Below are 16,340 nucleotides of genomic sequence, written 5' to 3'. Positions count from 1 at the left end.
AATATTGCCAGACTTATCCTTTAAAGCAGCTTACAGCTTCAGGACGAGCTGTCCTGGTTGCGAGTTTGGTGGGTCTCTGTCGGTCTCTCTCAGCACTTGAGGGCTTTGCTGGTAAGGAGGACATGGCACAAATACAAAATGGTGCCATTCATGGATAAATTCATGCACATCCCACAGCTAGGTATAGCCCAAAGTGCTGCTGCCCTTGAATATCTCCGTTTGTACAAGATAATAGATAAATATATGCAGCCTCATGGTTCAGCCTTGCTTAAAGGTGAACTGACAGTAGCTGTTGAAAGAAGCGAGGACAGAGTTCATTCATTCACTTTTCTCTGCAAATGTTTCACAGTCTGGGCTGCAGGCTGCATCTTTATGCTTTATGCTAACCACACAGAGTGATGATCTGCTGAGAGAACAGAAGCTGTCTCAGTGTGTGTACTATGAACACCTTTCTCTAGGGGCATTTAATCTGATACACCAAGCCACACTCAACCATTTCACTCTCATACTGTATATAAAGACACAGAAAGCCAAAGACAAAAGCTGTATGAGCAAAATTGAGGAAATACAGTAGATGTATTTAACCCACTGTAATGACCCCTGACATCTAAAACAAGGAGACAGGCAGGAGAGGCTTTTTTCTGTTTATTTCACTGAAGTTATAATAAACAAAAACTAATATAACCGTTTTCACAAAAAGTGATTGAATTTCAGTCCAGGCTTGAATATCTGTTTCACACCGTCATAATGAAATCTGAGACTTTAATGTGTATTCATCATACAATGTTCACGTGTCTCATATCTAAATGAGCAATATTGGTAAAAAAATTCAGCAGTCACACACAGTTAAAATGTGGTTGTGCACACATGCATTTGCAGTGCTAGATGTGTGAGATGTGACGTCTGTTCAACTGAAACATAAAAATCCTAAAATGTCTAATATGCCTGTAATACCAACACATAATATTAACCAACTATTGTTGGGGATTATATAGAAATATAACTCTGCAATTAAAATTTCAATTTAAGTAGAGTTAATCATGTCCTGTTGATATCTTCAACAGCAGTCAGTTTCCTCATTACGCCTACATGACTGCTCAAATCACTCACTTCAGTTTTTAAATCCTCCAGTCAGCACGCATCGAAAACTACCTCATTCTTACATGAGGGTAATATGAAGTTACATGTTAGAATATTCATTAAAATAGTAAAAATACAAAACAAAAACTACCAGTCCTATTTGAAACAAATGACAGATGCGTATATTAAAAGCTTGTGATCTTTGTCATTTTGTATGGAAGAGGAATGTAAGAAACTCATCACTTCTGGGACATGACGATAAAGAATATCAACAAATTCCACGTGTATGAAATACTGACAATGATAATTGACAACAACATCTCACATAAAGAATTCCCCAGAACAGTGCCAGCTGTGAGTGTTTGTGTGTGTTAGCAGATGTAGCTGGTGCTGAAGATGAAACTACATGTTAGATTCACTGTGAGCACGTTTGTCATTTTCAAAATCACTATCCTGTGAGATGAGCTTATAAGGTTTCTTCCTCTCCTTCTCCTCCAGCACAGAGTTTCCCATCTCCACGTCTTTGCTGCGGAGCTCGTGTCGAGACAGGAAGTCCACGATGCCTGCTCCGATCGAATCCCCCAAAACGTTGGTCGTGGTGCGCAGACGGTCCCTATACCGAAAGACAGAGATAACAATTTAAGAAGGCAAAACACACAAGTACTGTAACTCCATCTATATTTATGGACAGCATTACAAAGTTAAAATTAGGATTAGAAAGTGTGAAACTATGATTTACACAACTGTAATAACTGCAACCAGTTTTTTAGTAAACTTGGGGGCAGCAGAAACGAACTGTGAACACAACATCAACATATCATCACATTTTAAGTTAATATGTCGAACTTGTTAGCAAACATTGCTTATTTCCACATCCAGCAGTTATGGAACAACATTATCATTCATTTGGAGTTGTGTTTCTGTCCACCTGGTGAATGTAAGTTCAATGTTCACTCTCTTTTAGCTCTGTGTTGTTCTCCACCAACTCCTGAGGGAAATATCTGGCAATAGTTCAACATTTTGGGATATATTCATATTTGCTTTCTTGCAGAGAGTTAGATTAAAAGATCAACACCACTCTCATGCCTATGCACTAAATATGATGCTACCACAAGCAGCCAATTAGCTTGGCTTAGCATAAAGATTGGAGGCAAGAGGAAACAGATAGCCAGATTCTGTTAAAAGGTAAAAAAGAACACCTGCCAACACCTCTAAAGCTTGCTAATCAACTTGTTTTATATATGTATATATAGTTATTTAATCTTAACAAAAACCAAAGTGTAAAAACAACAAGTGACCTCCAGGACTCCAGTCACTGCTCCTGGCCAAGAAATAGACCTTTAATAGTTAATTGTGTTAAGGCATGACTTTTTGCAATGAGGGCTGTGTCCAGACTTTATAAATCCGAATATCCTAAAAATAAGCCTGATTTCCTGTTGTAAACTTCGTTTAACTGGTAATGTTGCTTTCTGAAACATACTTCAGCTATAGATCATATAGCTTCTATTCATTAGATGCTATACTTTATTCTATTCATTATAAGAAGCGCCTGTCTTCACAAAGGGAGGCTTTGACAGACATTCATATTTGGTCCATCCTAGTTAAAGGAGAGAAGGGTTTTTTTCTTATTACCCCAGTTAGCTGAGTAATTTCTGGGAAGGGTATTCTAATTGAAATGATTAATTTGGGAAACCTAATTATGTTTCTATGTTAAAACTCATTGCAGAAAATATTCAATACAAAAGGGAAGATGTAGAACAAGACCCCAGGGAGAGAGAAGTATGTCACTAGGTGGTAGTAGATACAGAGCTGCTTTTGACCTTTAAAACGACAGAGATGATTGATGTAGGGATGTGAGGTACAGTCAGAGCACTTTACAGAACATGTCACGCACTTGTGTTTGAATGGATGTTATACTGGAATATTCTTCAATGGTTCATGATACAAGAAGCTACTCACAGGAACCAATCAACTGCAATGATGAGAGTGATGTCATCAGTAGGAAGTCCAACAGAGGTCAGTACAATCACCATGGTAACCAGGCCTGCCTGAGGGATGCCAGCAGCTCCAATACTAGCTGCAGTTGCTGTAATACTTGATTGAGAGGAAACATGGAGACAAATGAAACAATGGCTTCTCATTGATAACAGCATAAGCCTTGACTGTTATCCTCCTCGTTTGTTGAGTCCTACCTGATGGTGATAATCTGACCAAAGTTCATCTCCATGTTATTGACCTGGGCAATGAAGATGGCTGCCAGCGCTTCATACAGAGCTGTTCCGTCCATGTTGATGGTGGCACCCACAGGCAGCACAAAACGAGTGACTCGCTTATCAATTCTGTTGTTCTCCTCCAGACATTTAAAAGTGACAGGTAGGGTGGCTGAGCTGGGAGATGAACGGAAGCAAGTAAAAAAAAAAATCTGAAGAAACAGTCCTACATTTTGAGAAGAAAGGGTTAAGGGTAAGATTTTGTCCCTGAGGTCTTTTGTGTTAAATGTATTTCCCTCCTTATAAAATCAATTTTTTTGAATATTTTAAATTGTGCGTTGCTCACATCCATATTTACTTGCTAGCAGTCTTGTTCTTCATGGCTTTTATAAGTGCTGCATTTCTTGGTACATTACCACCACTAACTGTTGATCAGCAAAACAGCATCGAACTGACAGCATGATGTGAATTGCGTGTGCTCACTTGCATGTGTATGCTTCCTACAACAAAAACCCTTCTTAAAACATTGCTTCACAAAGTTACTAGTGGTCCAAAACTTCACAGGGTACCTATAAGGACAGGGTATGCTTGAAACAAACTAGTTTGTACAAATTTCAGTCTGACCACATCTAAAGACAAAAGTGTTTACAGTTTAGCCATTCCGAACAAACAAGAGAAGTTCCTAAAATGCTAGCTAGACTGTTTGTTTCAGGGAGTATCTGCAATTCATTTGTGAATCTTTGGTAGTAGCACACAGGGCTCACCTGGAGGAGGTCCCCAGGGCTGTTACCAGGGCTTGCAGAAGCCCACCAATGAAGATAAAGGGGTTCTGCCGAGTGATAACAAAATACAGGGTGGGGAGAATAACAACGCCATGGATCAACAAGCCAACGATAACTGTGATGGTATACATGCCCAGCTGGCCACCCATCTGTGTCAGATCATCCATCTCCACAATCTTTCCCGCAATTAGGAACAGGATACCAATGGGAGCATACCTGGGAGGAGGAGAGGAACAAGTTAACATAAGTGTGATGGTAACATGTTCAACAGGAAACGCCTCCCAATGAAAAATAAAGTTTTACCACATGATGATGGCAACCAGGCGCATGATTGCTTCATTGAGGCTGTCGAAGAAATCCCTCAGGAGCTGGCCCTGCTCCTTCATGTTGCCAATAATTAGACCGAAGAACATAGAGAAGACCACCAGCCCGAGGGCATTGACCCCATTCACCTGACCTGGCACTGGTATCACCTCCTCCCGGGTGATCTCCATGAATTCCTGGGTGCCATTGGTCGAGTTGAAGAGGGTGTCATTCACTGTCACGGTCACATGGACTGCTCGCTTTCCATATTTGGTTTTGAACTGAAGAATGAAGGAATTTAAGGATCAGGGTTACACCAGTGGAGTTTGATAGAGCTGAAACAGAATACTTATCTCAACCTTCATTAACAGAATTAATACTTAGTGTTACATTAGTGTTTCATAAATATCCTCCTTGCTCAACCTTACAAATGGGGACTGGGGCAAAAGTTTCCTGATAGTTTCATTGGCCCCCTGACCTTTTGTCTTGTGGCTCCATCTTGACCTACACTTTGGTCAATGAAAAGGAATCACTGGATTTTCATAAAGTTTGCTTCAGTTATTCATGGTCCTCAGAGGATGACTCCTGATGTTTGTGAAGGCACAATTTCCTCTAGCACCACTCTCATGTTAACTTCCTCCGTGTTCATTAGAGATTGAAAATGTATGGTTGGAATAAGTTGAAACTTGCTGTGGATATTCATGTGCTAATTTTTACTGAGGTTGGGCTCATGCTGAAAATAGGCATTAATGATTATATCGCATACTAATTTGGTCCATGTATTTATTGTTTATTATGAAACTTATTTCGGTTCACAACACATTATGAACCAATTACTACAATCTTATTTGTGTAATAGAGTCTACACCTTGTCAATTATGGAAAATAAATTCAGAAGTCCAAGTTGAATGTGGAAAACTGTGGTAGTATGTTGATTAATAACTAATAGCTAAACTGTGCTAGTCAATATAGGCTAGCTCATCAAGCTAGAACCATTGTTATGGTGAAAATGAGACACCAGAGATGTTAGAACATCTTCAGAACAAAACGTCTTCATCAATTTGACAATACACATGAACAGCATTTAGAAAATGCGCTGCAAAATTCAGACAATCCAATACATTACAGAAACACACTGCATATACAGACAACACATTACAGACAACACAACAGAGGTGTTTCCAAAGGACACTTACAAAGTGATGAACACATCTGGACATGCTTGTTGTTGCCAGGGTTTGTGACCCATGACGTTATTGAATTTGGCTATCCATTAGAGGTATTGGAAAATGAGCTAAAATGTAAATGTTTTTGTTTATTTTAAACATTTCTGTTTTCAGCTCGTTCCACTGCCCAACAGTGGCAAAAAATCAATTAGTGAAGCTTTAAGTTTAGTTTTCCCTGCTGTGCCACACTTTATCTTGACCACCTGAATCTTTTTGTCCCTTGCCCACCCCTGTTCTACATACATACACAAATGTGCACAAGGAGTGAAGTCAAGCCAGCAGGTTGTGACTATAGCTAACTGTTTTGGTTGTGTGTCGTTATTGAAATTATATAGACCTGAATGGGTAACGGAGATTTTTACAGTCTCCAGTTTGTCAGGAAATCTGTGTCATACAAACTGTAGAGGGGTAGACTGGTCAAGGCTCTACATTTGTGTCTGAGAAAGGAGGAGAGAAAGACAGTCAGGGGGAGGCAGGCAGAGAGTTTTGGAACTAATATTATGGCTTTGGGTTCAAGTTGGGTTCAGGCTGAAAGGAAGACTGAAAGGAAATGCACACTTTATGAACTTATGATGAACTTAACATAGACATCCCAGGAGCCAAAATGCCAGTCATTTTCGTAACACTAAAGAATAGCAAAATTGTCAGTATGCTGCTAGCTAAAAGATTCCCTGTTTTAAGAAATAATGGATATAAAGTACTGCAAATGTAGTAAATATTAATTAAAAAACTCACCTGCTGTGTGCAGGCTTGGACCAAATTTGGTGGAAACATATTTCTGAAATGAGAAATCACACAGTGGTGTTAGTGATGTTAGGTAGTAAATGTTAAACTTTTTGAATATCATTGTTCCACAGTCCCACTAATATCTTGCTCTCTGACTTATATGCAGGCTACCTGATCAGATCTAAGAAGGCATCGGCAGGACTGACTTGCTCTATCGTCTGCTGCTTTCCAAACTCATCTTTAGATCCTTTTCCTGGGTGAATGATGAGGACGATTATGATACCGATGAAGACTGCGATAAAGGTTGTGGTCATGTAGTAAATCACAGCTCTCATGCCCATCTTTCCTGAGGCTTTGCTGTCCAAAGCTGCCATTCCTAATGGACAGAAAGGGAGGAAATACACTTTGCATAGATGTATTTGAGTATCAAGACATGGACAAGACATATGGTGAAGTTTTCCCTGACCAGTATGTCAATTCTATCTATTGATCAGTAGGTAGTAGTAATAGGTACTTGTCCCTATTACTCATAATGTTTACATGTGATACTTGTCTCCTAGACAGTTGTCATTACAAAGGTTGCAGACTCTCTGATTTCTATCCAGGCGCAGTGACCTTTGGGATTCTGGTGTGACTAACTCAAAGGTTACAAATAGTCTGTCTGTAATTTTAGTTTTCATACAGTTGGGACTTTTCCGATTTAAATTCCTGTTTGAACCCAGTGCAACTATCACACAATGACATCCTTTGGAGCTGGCAATGCCACTTCCATATAAACTGATCTTTCAAACTCTGCTCAACAGTTAGTTTTCAACCAGCTGATGATATTATATTTTTGTGTGAGTCAGTGGTAAGGTCACAGTCATCTAATATCTGCTTTACCTGCAGACCCATGGTGATGCATATACACCAGAGTTATACAAGTTAAGTTAATCGTCTTACATTATCCGACTGAGTTCATTGTCTTTACTTTCTAACAGCCACCCCCAAGAGCCAATAATTCTCTTTTAAACAACACAAGTATTTACATTTAACATTTTGGTTGAAGCAAAAACATATTTTACAGTTAATAGGTTTATAACATCTTTAAACCAAATAACAAGAAAATGTTTGAAAGAGCAACTCCATGCTAAATCAACAGAAGAAAAGCATTGTTGCATTGACCTCTATTGTAGCACTGCACAATATTGCATTGTGAAGGGAGAGGAAAGAGCATGCAGGAAGCGCTAGATGCTGCACAAGCAGAATTTTCCACCTGATTGCAGAGACTGTGTTAAAAAATGACCAAGTTCCTTTTTGACCTCGTAGAAGGTCTCTTGAGGTTGGTCTGGGTAACACACATCAGATCCTCTCTGGCATATGACACAGATATTATAGAGGCAGTGCCCTTGCTGGTTGGATTCCCATCGTGAATCTGTGAGTTACAAATGCTACTTAAGTGTCTCCTCATTTGATCATCTGTTCCTGTTTATGGCTCTAACTGATTGTCAGACGAGGGATAAATGTGAACCAATCAAAACTTGCATAGAGGTATAGAAAGTCTGAAAGACACATTTTTTTGTGTACATGACTTCAAAAGCAAAAGTAAAAGGCACGCTTATTTTCTGTATAGACCATGAGGGGTGACTGGCAGCTGCAGTATCTCTGAGGCTTGGTTGGCCATAAAACCCTTCTAGTTGAATCATCAGTACTGATGACTGAAAATATCTGGTTATTTGAGTCATAGTCAAAACACAGACAAACAAACAAAAAAAACACATAAAGAGATAAGTTTACTATGTTTACTTGTCTTTTAAACACAGCTCGTTTCCTAATGACTGGAAATGTGCCATTGTCACGCCTATTTTGAAATCTGGAGACCACCCTGAAGCCAGTAACTACAGACCAATAAGTATACTGCCAGTACTCTCAAAGGTCGCTGAGAAAGTTGTCAGTGAACAACTGACAGCATTTCTTAATACAAGCCATTTTGGTCTTCATTGTATGCAACTTTAGAGCTTCAGAGCAAATCATTCCACTGAAACTGCTACCTTGCACTCATAGAGCAAATTAAATAAAGACCTGATAAAGGAGGAGTAGTTGGTGCTGTATTTTTGGAACTATGTAAAACATTCGACACAGTCAATCATGATGTTTTAATATTGAAAATCTCTAAATTTAAACTTCTCATCTGGATCACTGGCATGGATGTCCTCATATTCATCTAATAGGATACAGTGTGTTAAAATTTGTGACACACTGTCTAGTAACATGAAGTGCACAATGGGTGTTCCACAAGGGTCAGTGTTAGGTCCCCTATTATTTAGCCTATATATCAATGATCTCCCTCAACAGTGTCATGATGCAGAACTGCAAATGCATGCAGATGACACTGTTGTGTACACACATGTAAAAAGAGCTGAGTTAACAGCTGCTAAGCTAACAATTGCATCAGAAAGGATGACACATTGACTAGATCAATCATGACTGAGTCTAAATGTAAACAAGTCAAAAGTTTTTCTCTAAAACCATTGTACAACCTCCTAACACTGATATTCTCATCAAAGGTGAAAGGATTGACATAGTCACTGATTTTAAATATCTTGGTGTGACATTGGATCCAAATTTGGACTTTTAGAAACATTTTTAAAAAATGGTTAATACCATAAAGTACAACTTAGCAAATTTTAGACATATTAGAAACTGTCTCTTTTTGGAGGCAGCCAAGATATTTACGCATGCTATGATTCTTTCCCATATGTTTTGCTGCATTACATGTTGGGGGCAGGCTGGAAAAACAGCCATAAAACCTCCTGAGTTCCATCAGTTCCATCAGTACGTTTAAAACCAAATTAAAAAGTCTGCTAAAAGCTACTCAGCTCTGTAATCACTGACTCTGCATTTCATCTCATGATCTTCTGATGAAGGCAAATAATCTTGCTTGTAATTTGACAAGCATACATTAGTCATTTCTAGTTGACATTGTGGGTGTATGTGATGTGCTATTTTGTATTATGTGTCCTGTGTGTTTTTTGCTTTGTATTGTTTGTTATTGTGCTGTTACATGTTTTAATTGTGACCTGCTGAAGGGACTACAGATGAAAATTAGCTATAAGCTAACTCTAGTACAGTACATCAAATGGTAACATTTATGTTTAATACTGTACATGGTCCCAATAAATGAATAAGACATAAAAACGTCCCAAGGTGCATTTTGGTTGAAGCACTGAGGCAAAAATTAATTTGCTGTAAACCTGTCTTGTTTTCTGTCTTTTCTCTAATCTTGTTTTTTTAAATGGTGAAATACTGGGTAGTTTGTTACCTCTTCAGTCTTCTAAAAACTATCCAACAATCTATGAAACAATCTTTAGTTGACTTGCTTACAACAGTGATTTAACAGAACAATCCCCAGGTCCATTTGCTAGCCTTTGACTGAGTTTTTAAACTGTAGTATGCTGTCTTCATCAGTGGATGGAGTCTGTTGCCTTGCTAGCTTAGTAGCTGTTGTGATGTGTTGGCTGAAAAGTTGAAAGTTCATTCTTTACCTTGGAAATAGTCATTTGATGATTGTTTTGTCAAACTACTATTCCAGGGTCAAGAATGAACTTGCATGATTATTTTACAGTGATGGTTTTGTACTGTAAAAACTGTAATGGCCAGTAGCCTCCATGTCATTTGATTACTTTCACATTGTGCATTTTAGAGTGTGACATGTTCAGATTGATCAAAACAAATATGGAACAAAATGAACGTTATCAAATCTGGCATCCACTAACCGCCTAGTTATATTTCTGACATGATGTGTAATATTTTGTACCTGTTATTAGACTGGAGATCAGTAAGGGCAGAACAAGCATCTGAAGCATTCTCATCAACAGCTCTCCAGGGAAAGAGAAATACTTCACTTCTCGATAGGTCATCTTATAGGGACGCAACGCAAATCCCAGAACAATACCTGCAAAGAGAAGGACAGCATGGGACTGTGCATTATATGTATGTATATCTGTTACATTGACATGACTCTGACTGAATGGAGTTTTAGACATTTCCATTTAGCTTGTAGAGGCATACATACACACCTACAACAACTGCCCCAACCGTGAAGAGCACAAAGGCATTCTTCTTGAGGAAAGCCTGGATGTCCTCTTTTGAGATCTCCTCCACTTTCCTCTTCGCCTTCATGGTGCGTATGTGAATGCCTTCCCTGAAACGCTGCATCCTGCTGTAGTAAACCAAAATATTTCCATTACTGTAAATGGAAGGTGTGAATACTTACCAGCAGGCTCAGGTCCAGCTCAGGTGGCTGTAGTACTTAACCAGGGTGTTTGTTTTTTCAAGGATAGGTTTAGAGCTTTTATAAATCTGCCTACTGGAGTTATTGGTTGCTCTAATAATTCTCCCTGTCCATACTGGCAGTGAAGTGATTCCTCCCCAGTATTACTTTGTCTTCCCTCTTTGTGTGTTTCCTCAGACAATGTTTCTTTGCTGAGCCAGTGTAGAGATACTTCATGGTGGTCATGGTTTGTTGCTGGAACTACTTTACTACCCAAAGTGTGTTGAGACTAAATGGCCTGACTTTAGGCAGTGTTCAGACCAAAAAAAGCCCTGTGTAAAAAAAATCAAGGGGCTGTATTGATGAGGTTGTGCTGTTTCAGGTACTGTTGTACTATACAGGAAGTTCAGTACAGTAACAGATGCATGAGTTATCAGATGCCATGATCGCACGGCGGTTTATAATATGTGGAATTATATCACTGTCGTGGAAAGTTATCATGGCGTCAGTCATTTTAGCTTTCATCACAATGATCAGTTGGTAAACAGTAGAAATACAGTGCTCATGTTAGAAAGGAATTTATGCATGCATGTATTTGATTCACCCATGTATTTGAGCCAAAACAGAGCCTTCCCAGATGATGTGACTAGGCAGTACTACGACAAGTTGAGCCAGGTTCAACTTTTTTGTTGGATGAGTCTATGTTTTTTGTCTTAGTCTTCTGCCTTGGTACAACCACAGTGTCGACAAAGTGGCGTCATTCAAGAATGAATGGGCTGCGTTCTGTTGCTCAACTACTTTGACGGATGGTTTTTGTTGAATCAAAAGAACTGGACAGAACCACCAAAACAACATGGAGAAAAGCCTAGAAGAGTCATTGTGACCAAAATGCAAAGCTGGGTTTTTGTAGTTTGGTATTCATGTTTTTATGAGCTGCAAAACCTCCTGAAATGACATATTTTGGAGGGAATGAAATAATCTGATGGCCAGCAGATCTGACAGCAGAAAGGGGGCACTAGTCCGGAACTGTCTGTCATTCTATCTATGTATGAGTGTGTGATTCTTCAGCCTCAGACTAAGTTCAAACCCCATAAACTCAGGATGTTGCTTTTATCATCATCCAGACCTCTCATATTTGACACTGTGCGTAATAAGAACAGAAGTAGAAAATGGTCTGCACCTGGCTCTTCTGGGATGCTATTGAAGAAATATAAATACATAAATACACTGATAGAGCAGCTCACACTTACATGCACATGCAGTCCTGTTTACATCCCTGAAAAGTGAATTTCGTAGTAAATAAACTGGAACTTTTGAAGATACCCACTTAATTTGTCTGTCTCAGACTTTGTCCCCCATCTATTTCATCAGAATCCAGTAGGGAGGAAGCTCTTGACAGCCAGTATGGACAAGAGGAATGATCACAGCACTCAACAATTCTCTCAACATACTTATGGACATGTGAGTATTGTATAAAGATAACTTGAAAAAATCATAACCCAGCCTTTAATATGCACATTTCACATTCATGTGCAACAGCCTTTTTCAATAAATCTGAATCATATATGATGCCATAAATTATAAAAATAAAGATTTAATCTCAAGGACATTATGGGTGGCATTAAATGGACATTATGAAGATGACGTTATAAATTAATTGCAGCTCTATATTGCAAAATTCCTATTTTCATTGGCATTCACTCAAATGACACACACATATTTTCTGACTTATCTCTGTGATAATAATGTTGCTGTTATTGTCCAGGTTTTGAGATATTTGCCTTCGAGCAAATTGTTCCACTTTTCAAGTACAACAAACATTCAACTCCATTGTGTATCATAAAGGCAGATGTTTCAGAGGCAGATATCTGAAACATGAATAAATGAAACCAAACTATCTGTATGTTGTTGGTTTTTTTGTTTGTTTGCTGGCTTTTTAATTTGGGTGAACTAATCCAAATTAGATTATTCAAGTTCTTTGCTACAGAAAAATGTGTACACCCAGTTCAGTCAACAAGTAGTCCCATATATTTTAGTACAAAGCAAAAAGAGAGGTTCTTTGTCACATACCTCTTTGGACCGGTGTTTGCTCTTCAGTGTTGAGGGTCGACCTGGCAGGCGTGTGAGGCAGCAGGGTGTGCAGCAGGGTAAGAAGTGCAGGAGTTTTGCCGGAGAGACTGGAAGAGCTCTGAAGTGAAGCACTGGGAGTATGTAGGGAGACAGTACTCTCCTACACCTGCTGTAATTGGTAAAGGAGGGAGGGGAGACATCAAAGGAGAGACAGAACAAGGAAGGGAGGGAGACTAGGAGGACAAATTAGAAAATGGTCCTCCCATAATAACACTGTTAGCCCTGTGACACAGTTTCAGGTAAAGCCCAGATGTATGAAAAACTTTGTTGAGAGTTGTTATCAAAATCATGACAGAATTATACAGTTGAGGAATGATCCATTATCTAAAGTTAGATATCTTCCTCTCCTCTCATCTCATCCTCCTTTCTTGTCATTTTCTCTCCCTTTCCTTTGTGTTTTTAAACACTATATGCTTGCTTTGATGAAGTTAGGGTAAAGTTGTAGACACATAGAATTGTTTCTGGCATAGGAAACAAAAAGCAGGGTTAAATGATACACATCATCTCACTCGGGATGTGTTATAATTCGAGGTAATTCCGCAGAGTAAATGTCACACCACAATTAGCAGAAAAAAGTAGAGCTTGTACTGTAATAAGTGACCTCACTGTATGGAAAAATATTCCCTGGTGAAGTTGAATATAATTACCCCTTAAATCAGGTCACGTAGCCTTTTACAAACACTATTCCCCGGTCACGGTCACGGTCATACTAATGAATGAAATATTTCTGTAGATGTTTGTTAGTGATCCAAATCAGATGATGTAACACTAGAAATGTGTTCTTGTGTCAGTAAATCCAGTGGGTTTGAGTATCGCTTATTTATGTTTTGGACTCCTCAGTTTAGCTTTCAGTTCGCCTATTGAAGTGAGCTGTCTGTGAGCCATCATAAATCTGAAGAATTTATGATCAAAAAACCCCAATATGCTTTGCGTCCACTGACCCAAGGCAGAAATATGTTCCATTGAGATAGAATGTTAATAATCTCTTCAATAAAAGTAGAAATAACATGTAAAAATACAACTTTAGAGGTACACGTCCTGCATTCAAAATTGTACTTAATGCTGCACTAATCAAATGGCTATGAAGAGTGTTGCTCATAGTGACAAACACACAGCCACGTCTTACCCCTTAGCTCGTTAGCCTCTTTTAGCTCATTGTTTTGGATTTTACAGCCCACAATGTTAATGTTTTGGTTCAGTCTCAAGGCTCTCATCAACAACATTCCTGTTTTCAGTGAAAAAGATCTGAAATACCCACTGTACACCTACTGCTGAGCACTTACCCACAGACAGACCAAGTTGGTGTCTAGCTGGTGAACGTAAAGCTTTAGCTAAATCATTTAGCCACATTTGGCAGCCAAAGAGCCAGATGGAGTGGATATTGATCTTACATTCAATCACCCACCAGAAACACAACAACAAATCAATGCTAATATTGTTCCGTGTCTGCCAGATGTGCAAATATACCACAGTTTGCTAACAAGTTCTCCATAACAATTTTATAAGGGGATAGCATGTCAGTGGTGTGTTTTAAAGGTTGATTCTTCCAGACAGTCTGCGCTGTTTGAAACCCTGTACAAATAGTTAACAGTTTGATCTGTAGACACTGTAAGTCAGTGTCCATATCTTGTAGCAATCAGTAGCATGGCGGTGTTTCAAACTCCACGCCTCAAAGTCTAGGTGCTGACTGTTCAATGACAGGCTTTTTTTAACAGAGGTCATTTTGATATGTGGCAGCAGGAGAATCACAGCTGTAAATAATAAAATGAATGATGGCTGAATTCCATTTAGCTGCTTCAGTTTCAGGGTCCTGGTGTTGTAAATGTTGGTTCACTGTCACTCTTGAAAAGAACAGAGCAATTGTTAACGTTATTAGTAACACTTGTGCTTTTGCTTTTCCTATTTCCTATAACAAGTAAACTAAATTTATGCTGTGAAAAAAGGCTACAAAAAGATTAATAGATTAAGATTAAAAACAAATCAAACAAAATTAAAAATACAAATGTGAGTTTTGTAAAAGTTGTAGAGGTGGAAATCATGTTTCTGTTTGTACTTTAGTTTGGACAGCACATTATGATTGTTAAAGATCAGAACATCAATAAAAAGATGAGAGAGAAAAAAAATCCAGCATTTTAACACATTCCTGAAAATGTGAGTTGTGTCTGTATCTCAGCTTGTGGCAGATTTTTGTGGTTTACATCCACATACATGCAGACATTCCTGTCAAACTAGCTGTGTTTCAGGTTTACAGATTTAGAACATGTGGTCACATCTGCAAATAGTGAATTATACAGCTACAGTCAAGTTTTGTCAGCCATTACCAACACTATAAACTCTGGCAGTTTTCTCAGTTTTCCTGATCCAGCTGGTGCCTGAAATGTAGCTCTGCTTTATGTTGCTGACCATCAATGTTGCTTTTAGATACATAATTTGTCTTTATAGCTCTGACCCCCAGCACTGGGTCTTATGGATTGGTTCAGCTCTTTAATCCAGAGTATGACAGCATGACATATGGTAAGATTGCCAAAAACAGCTGGTTGGATTTGTGTGACTAGAGGACAATTTCCTCAATTTTCCTAAAAATGATACCCTTGATGAATTCTCCACTCCATGAAAAGGTATGAAAAGAAATGTCCGTGAATTTCCCTGACATTTGCTGTGGATAACCATGGATTTGGGTGAATCTTAATGTTGATTTGTGTTTTTCTGACCCTCTGACCTTTCTCTGTGCTACATTATCAAGGAAGAGGCAAGGACCCTTTTCTATTTAATGATGTTTCCTCGAGCGCTACCCTCAGGGCAAACTACACATTTTAGCTCTACTACTGTCTAGGTTTTATTGTAGCATTTAATGAACATGGAGCCACTGGGGGTTAAACAAATGAGATATAACATGTTGACTGGTGAGCTTCAGAGGTCCTGATAGACAAACTTTGTTACCTTTGGACAGAGCCAGGCTAGCTGTTTCCTCCTGCTTTCAGACTTTATGCTAAGCTAAGCTACGCTAAGCAAACTGAATGCTGGAGATAGCTTCATTTTAGTGTACATGAGACTGGTATCAATCTTCTCCTCTAACTCTCGGCAAGACCGTGAATAAGCATATTTCTCTAAATGTCAAACTATTCCTTTAAATGGTAATGACTGGTCTAAACATGGACCAGTCTGCCATGATTTAGTGTCTTGGTGTAACTGGTAATGAGTTTTATCTCTGGAAAAATCAAGAGATTAAAGACATGATCATTGATTTTAAAAGACCACAACCTAGTATTACTTACATGACCTTCCAGGTTACAGACAGTGACCCAATTCATGTGATAGTCTTAAAGCCAGATTAACCAGTTATTTTAGTGGTGCAAAATATTGTATCCAATGTACAAAAATTCAAATTACCACAACTAATTGACAGGTGGTAAACCCGGGCTTTTGAGGTTCACTATTTTATTTAATAACATTTCATTTTTCTATTCAAATTGATTTTTAATAGTTTTCGTTCATTATTTTTAATGCATCTTTATCCTTTGCAAAAACCAATAGCATTGCTGAAATATCCAGTTAGGGGGCCTTGGGGACAAAAATGTGATTTTGAAATGGAGCCCTTCTAAATACAGGGTTACAATGCAGGACCTCTCTT

At 38.6% G+C, this 16,340-nt stretch overlaps 1 protein-coding gene across 1 annotated transcript; it reads right to left on the bottom strand.

Annotated features, from left to right (window-relative positions):
• Nucleotides 1-640: 640 nt before the first annotated feature.
• LOC122969006 (excitatory amino acid transporter 1-like) lies at nt 641-14,486 on the bottom strand. The gene is made up of 11 exons (XM_044334568.1): nt 13,993-14,486; nt 12,650-12,818; nt 10,386-10,528; nt 10,124-10,261; nt 6,499-6,703; nt 6,337-6,379; nt 4,376-4,656; nt 4,055-4,288; nt 3,273-3,467; nt 3,040-3,174; nt 641-1,693 (listed from the first exon to the last, which is right to left on the bottom strand). The coding sequence occupies exons 3-11, from the start codon at nt 10,522-10,524 to the stop codon at nt 1,483-1,485; spliced, it is 1,581 nt and encodes a 526-aa protein (XP_044190503.1). The 5' UTR covers nt 10,525-10,528; nt 12,650-12,818; nt 13,993-14,486; the 3' UTR covers nt 641-1,482.
• Between the last annotated feature and the right edge of the window lie 1,854 nt (nt 14,487-16,340).

Source organism: Thunnus albacares, chromosome 18 (genome assembly GCF_914725855.1).
Source record: "Thunnus albacares chromosome 18, fThuAlb1.1, whole genome shotgun sequence".
NCBI classification, from domain to species: Eukaryota; Metazoa; Chordata; class Actinopteri; order Scombriformes; family Scombridae; genus Thunnus; species Thunnus albacares.
This window is presented reverse-complemented; position numbering and strand designations above follow the sequence as displayed.

Bases quoted from the DNA above. Each gene is read 5' to 3' on its own strand.
- LOC122969006 (XM_044334568.1), bottom strand. From the start codon at position 10,524: ATGCAGCGTTTCAGGGAAGGCATTCACATACGCACCATGAAGGCGAAG. The intron at 10,262-10,385 runs GTGTGTATGTAT...TTCTCTTTGCAG, and splicing joins GGTTGGGGCAGTTGTTGTAG to GTATTGTTCTGGGATTTGCG. The intron at 3,468-4,054 runs GTGAGCCCTGTG...TTCATCTCCCAG, and splicing joins GCCCTGGGGACCTCCTCCAG to CTCAGCCACCCTACCTGTCA.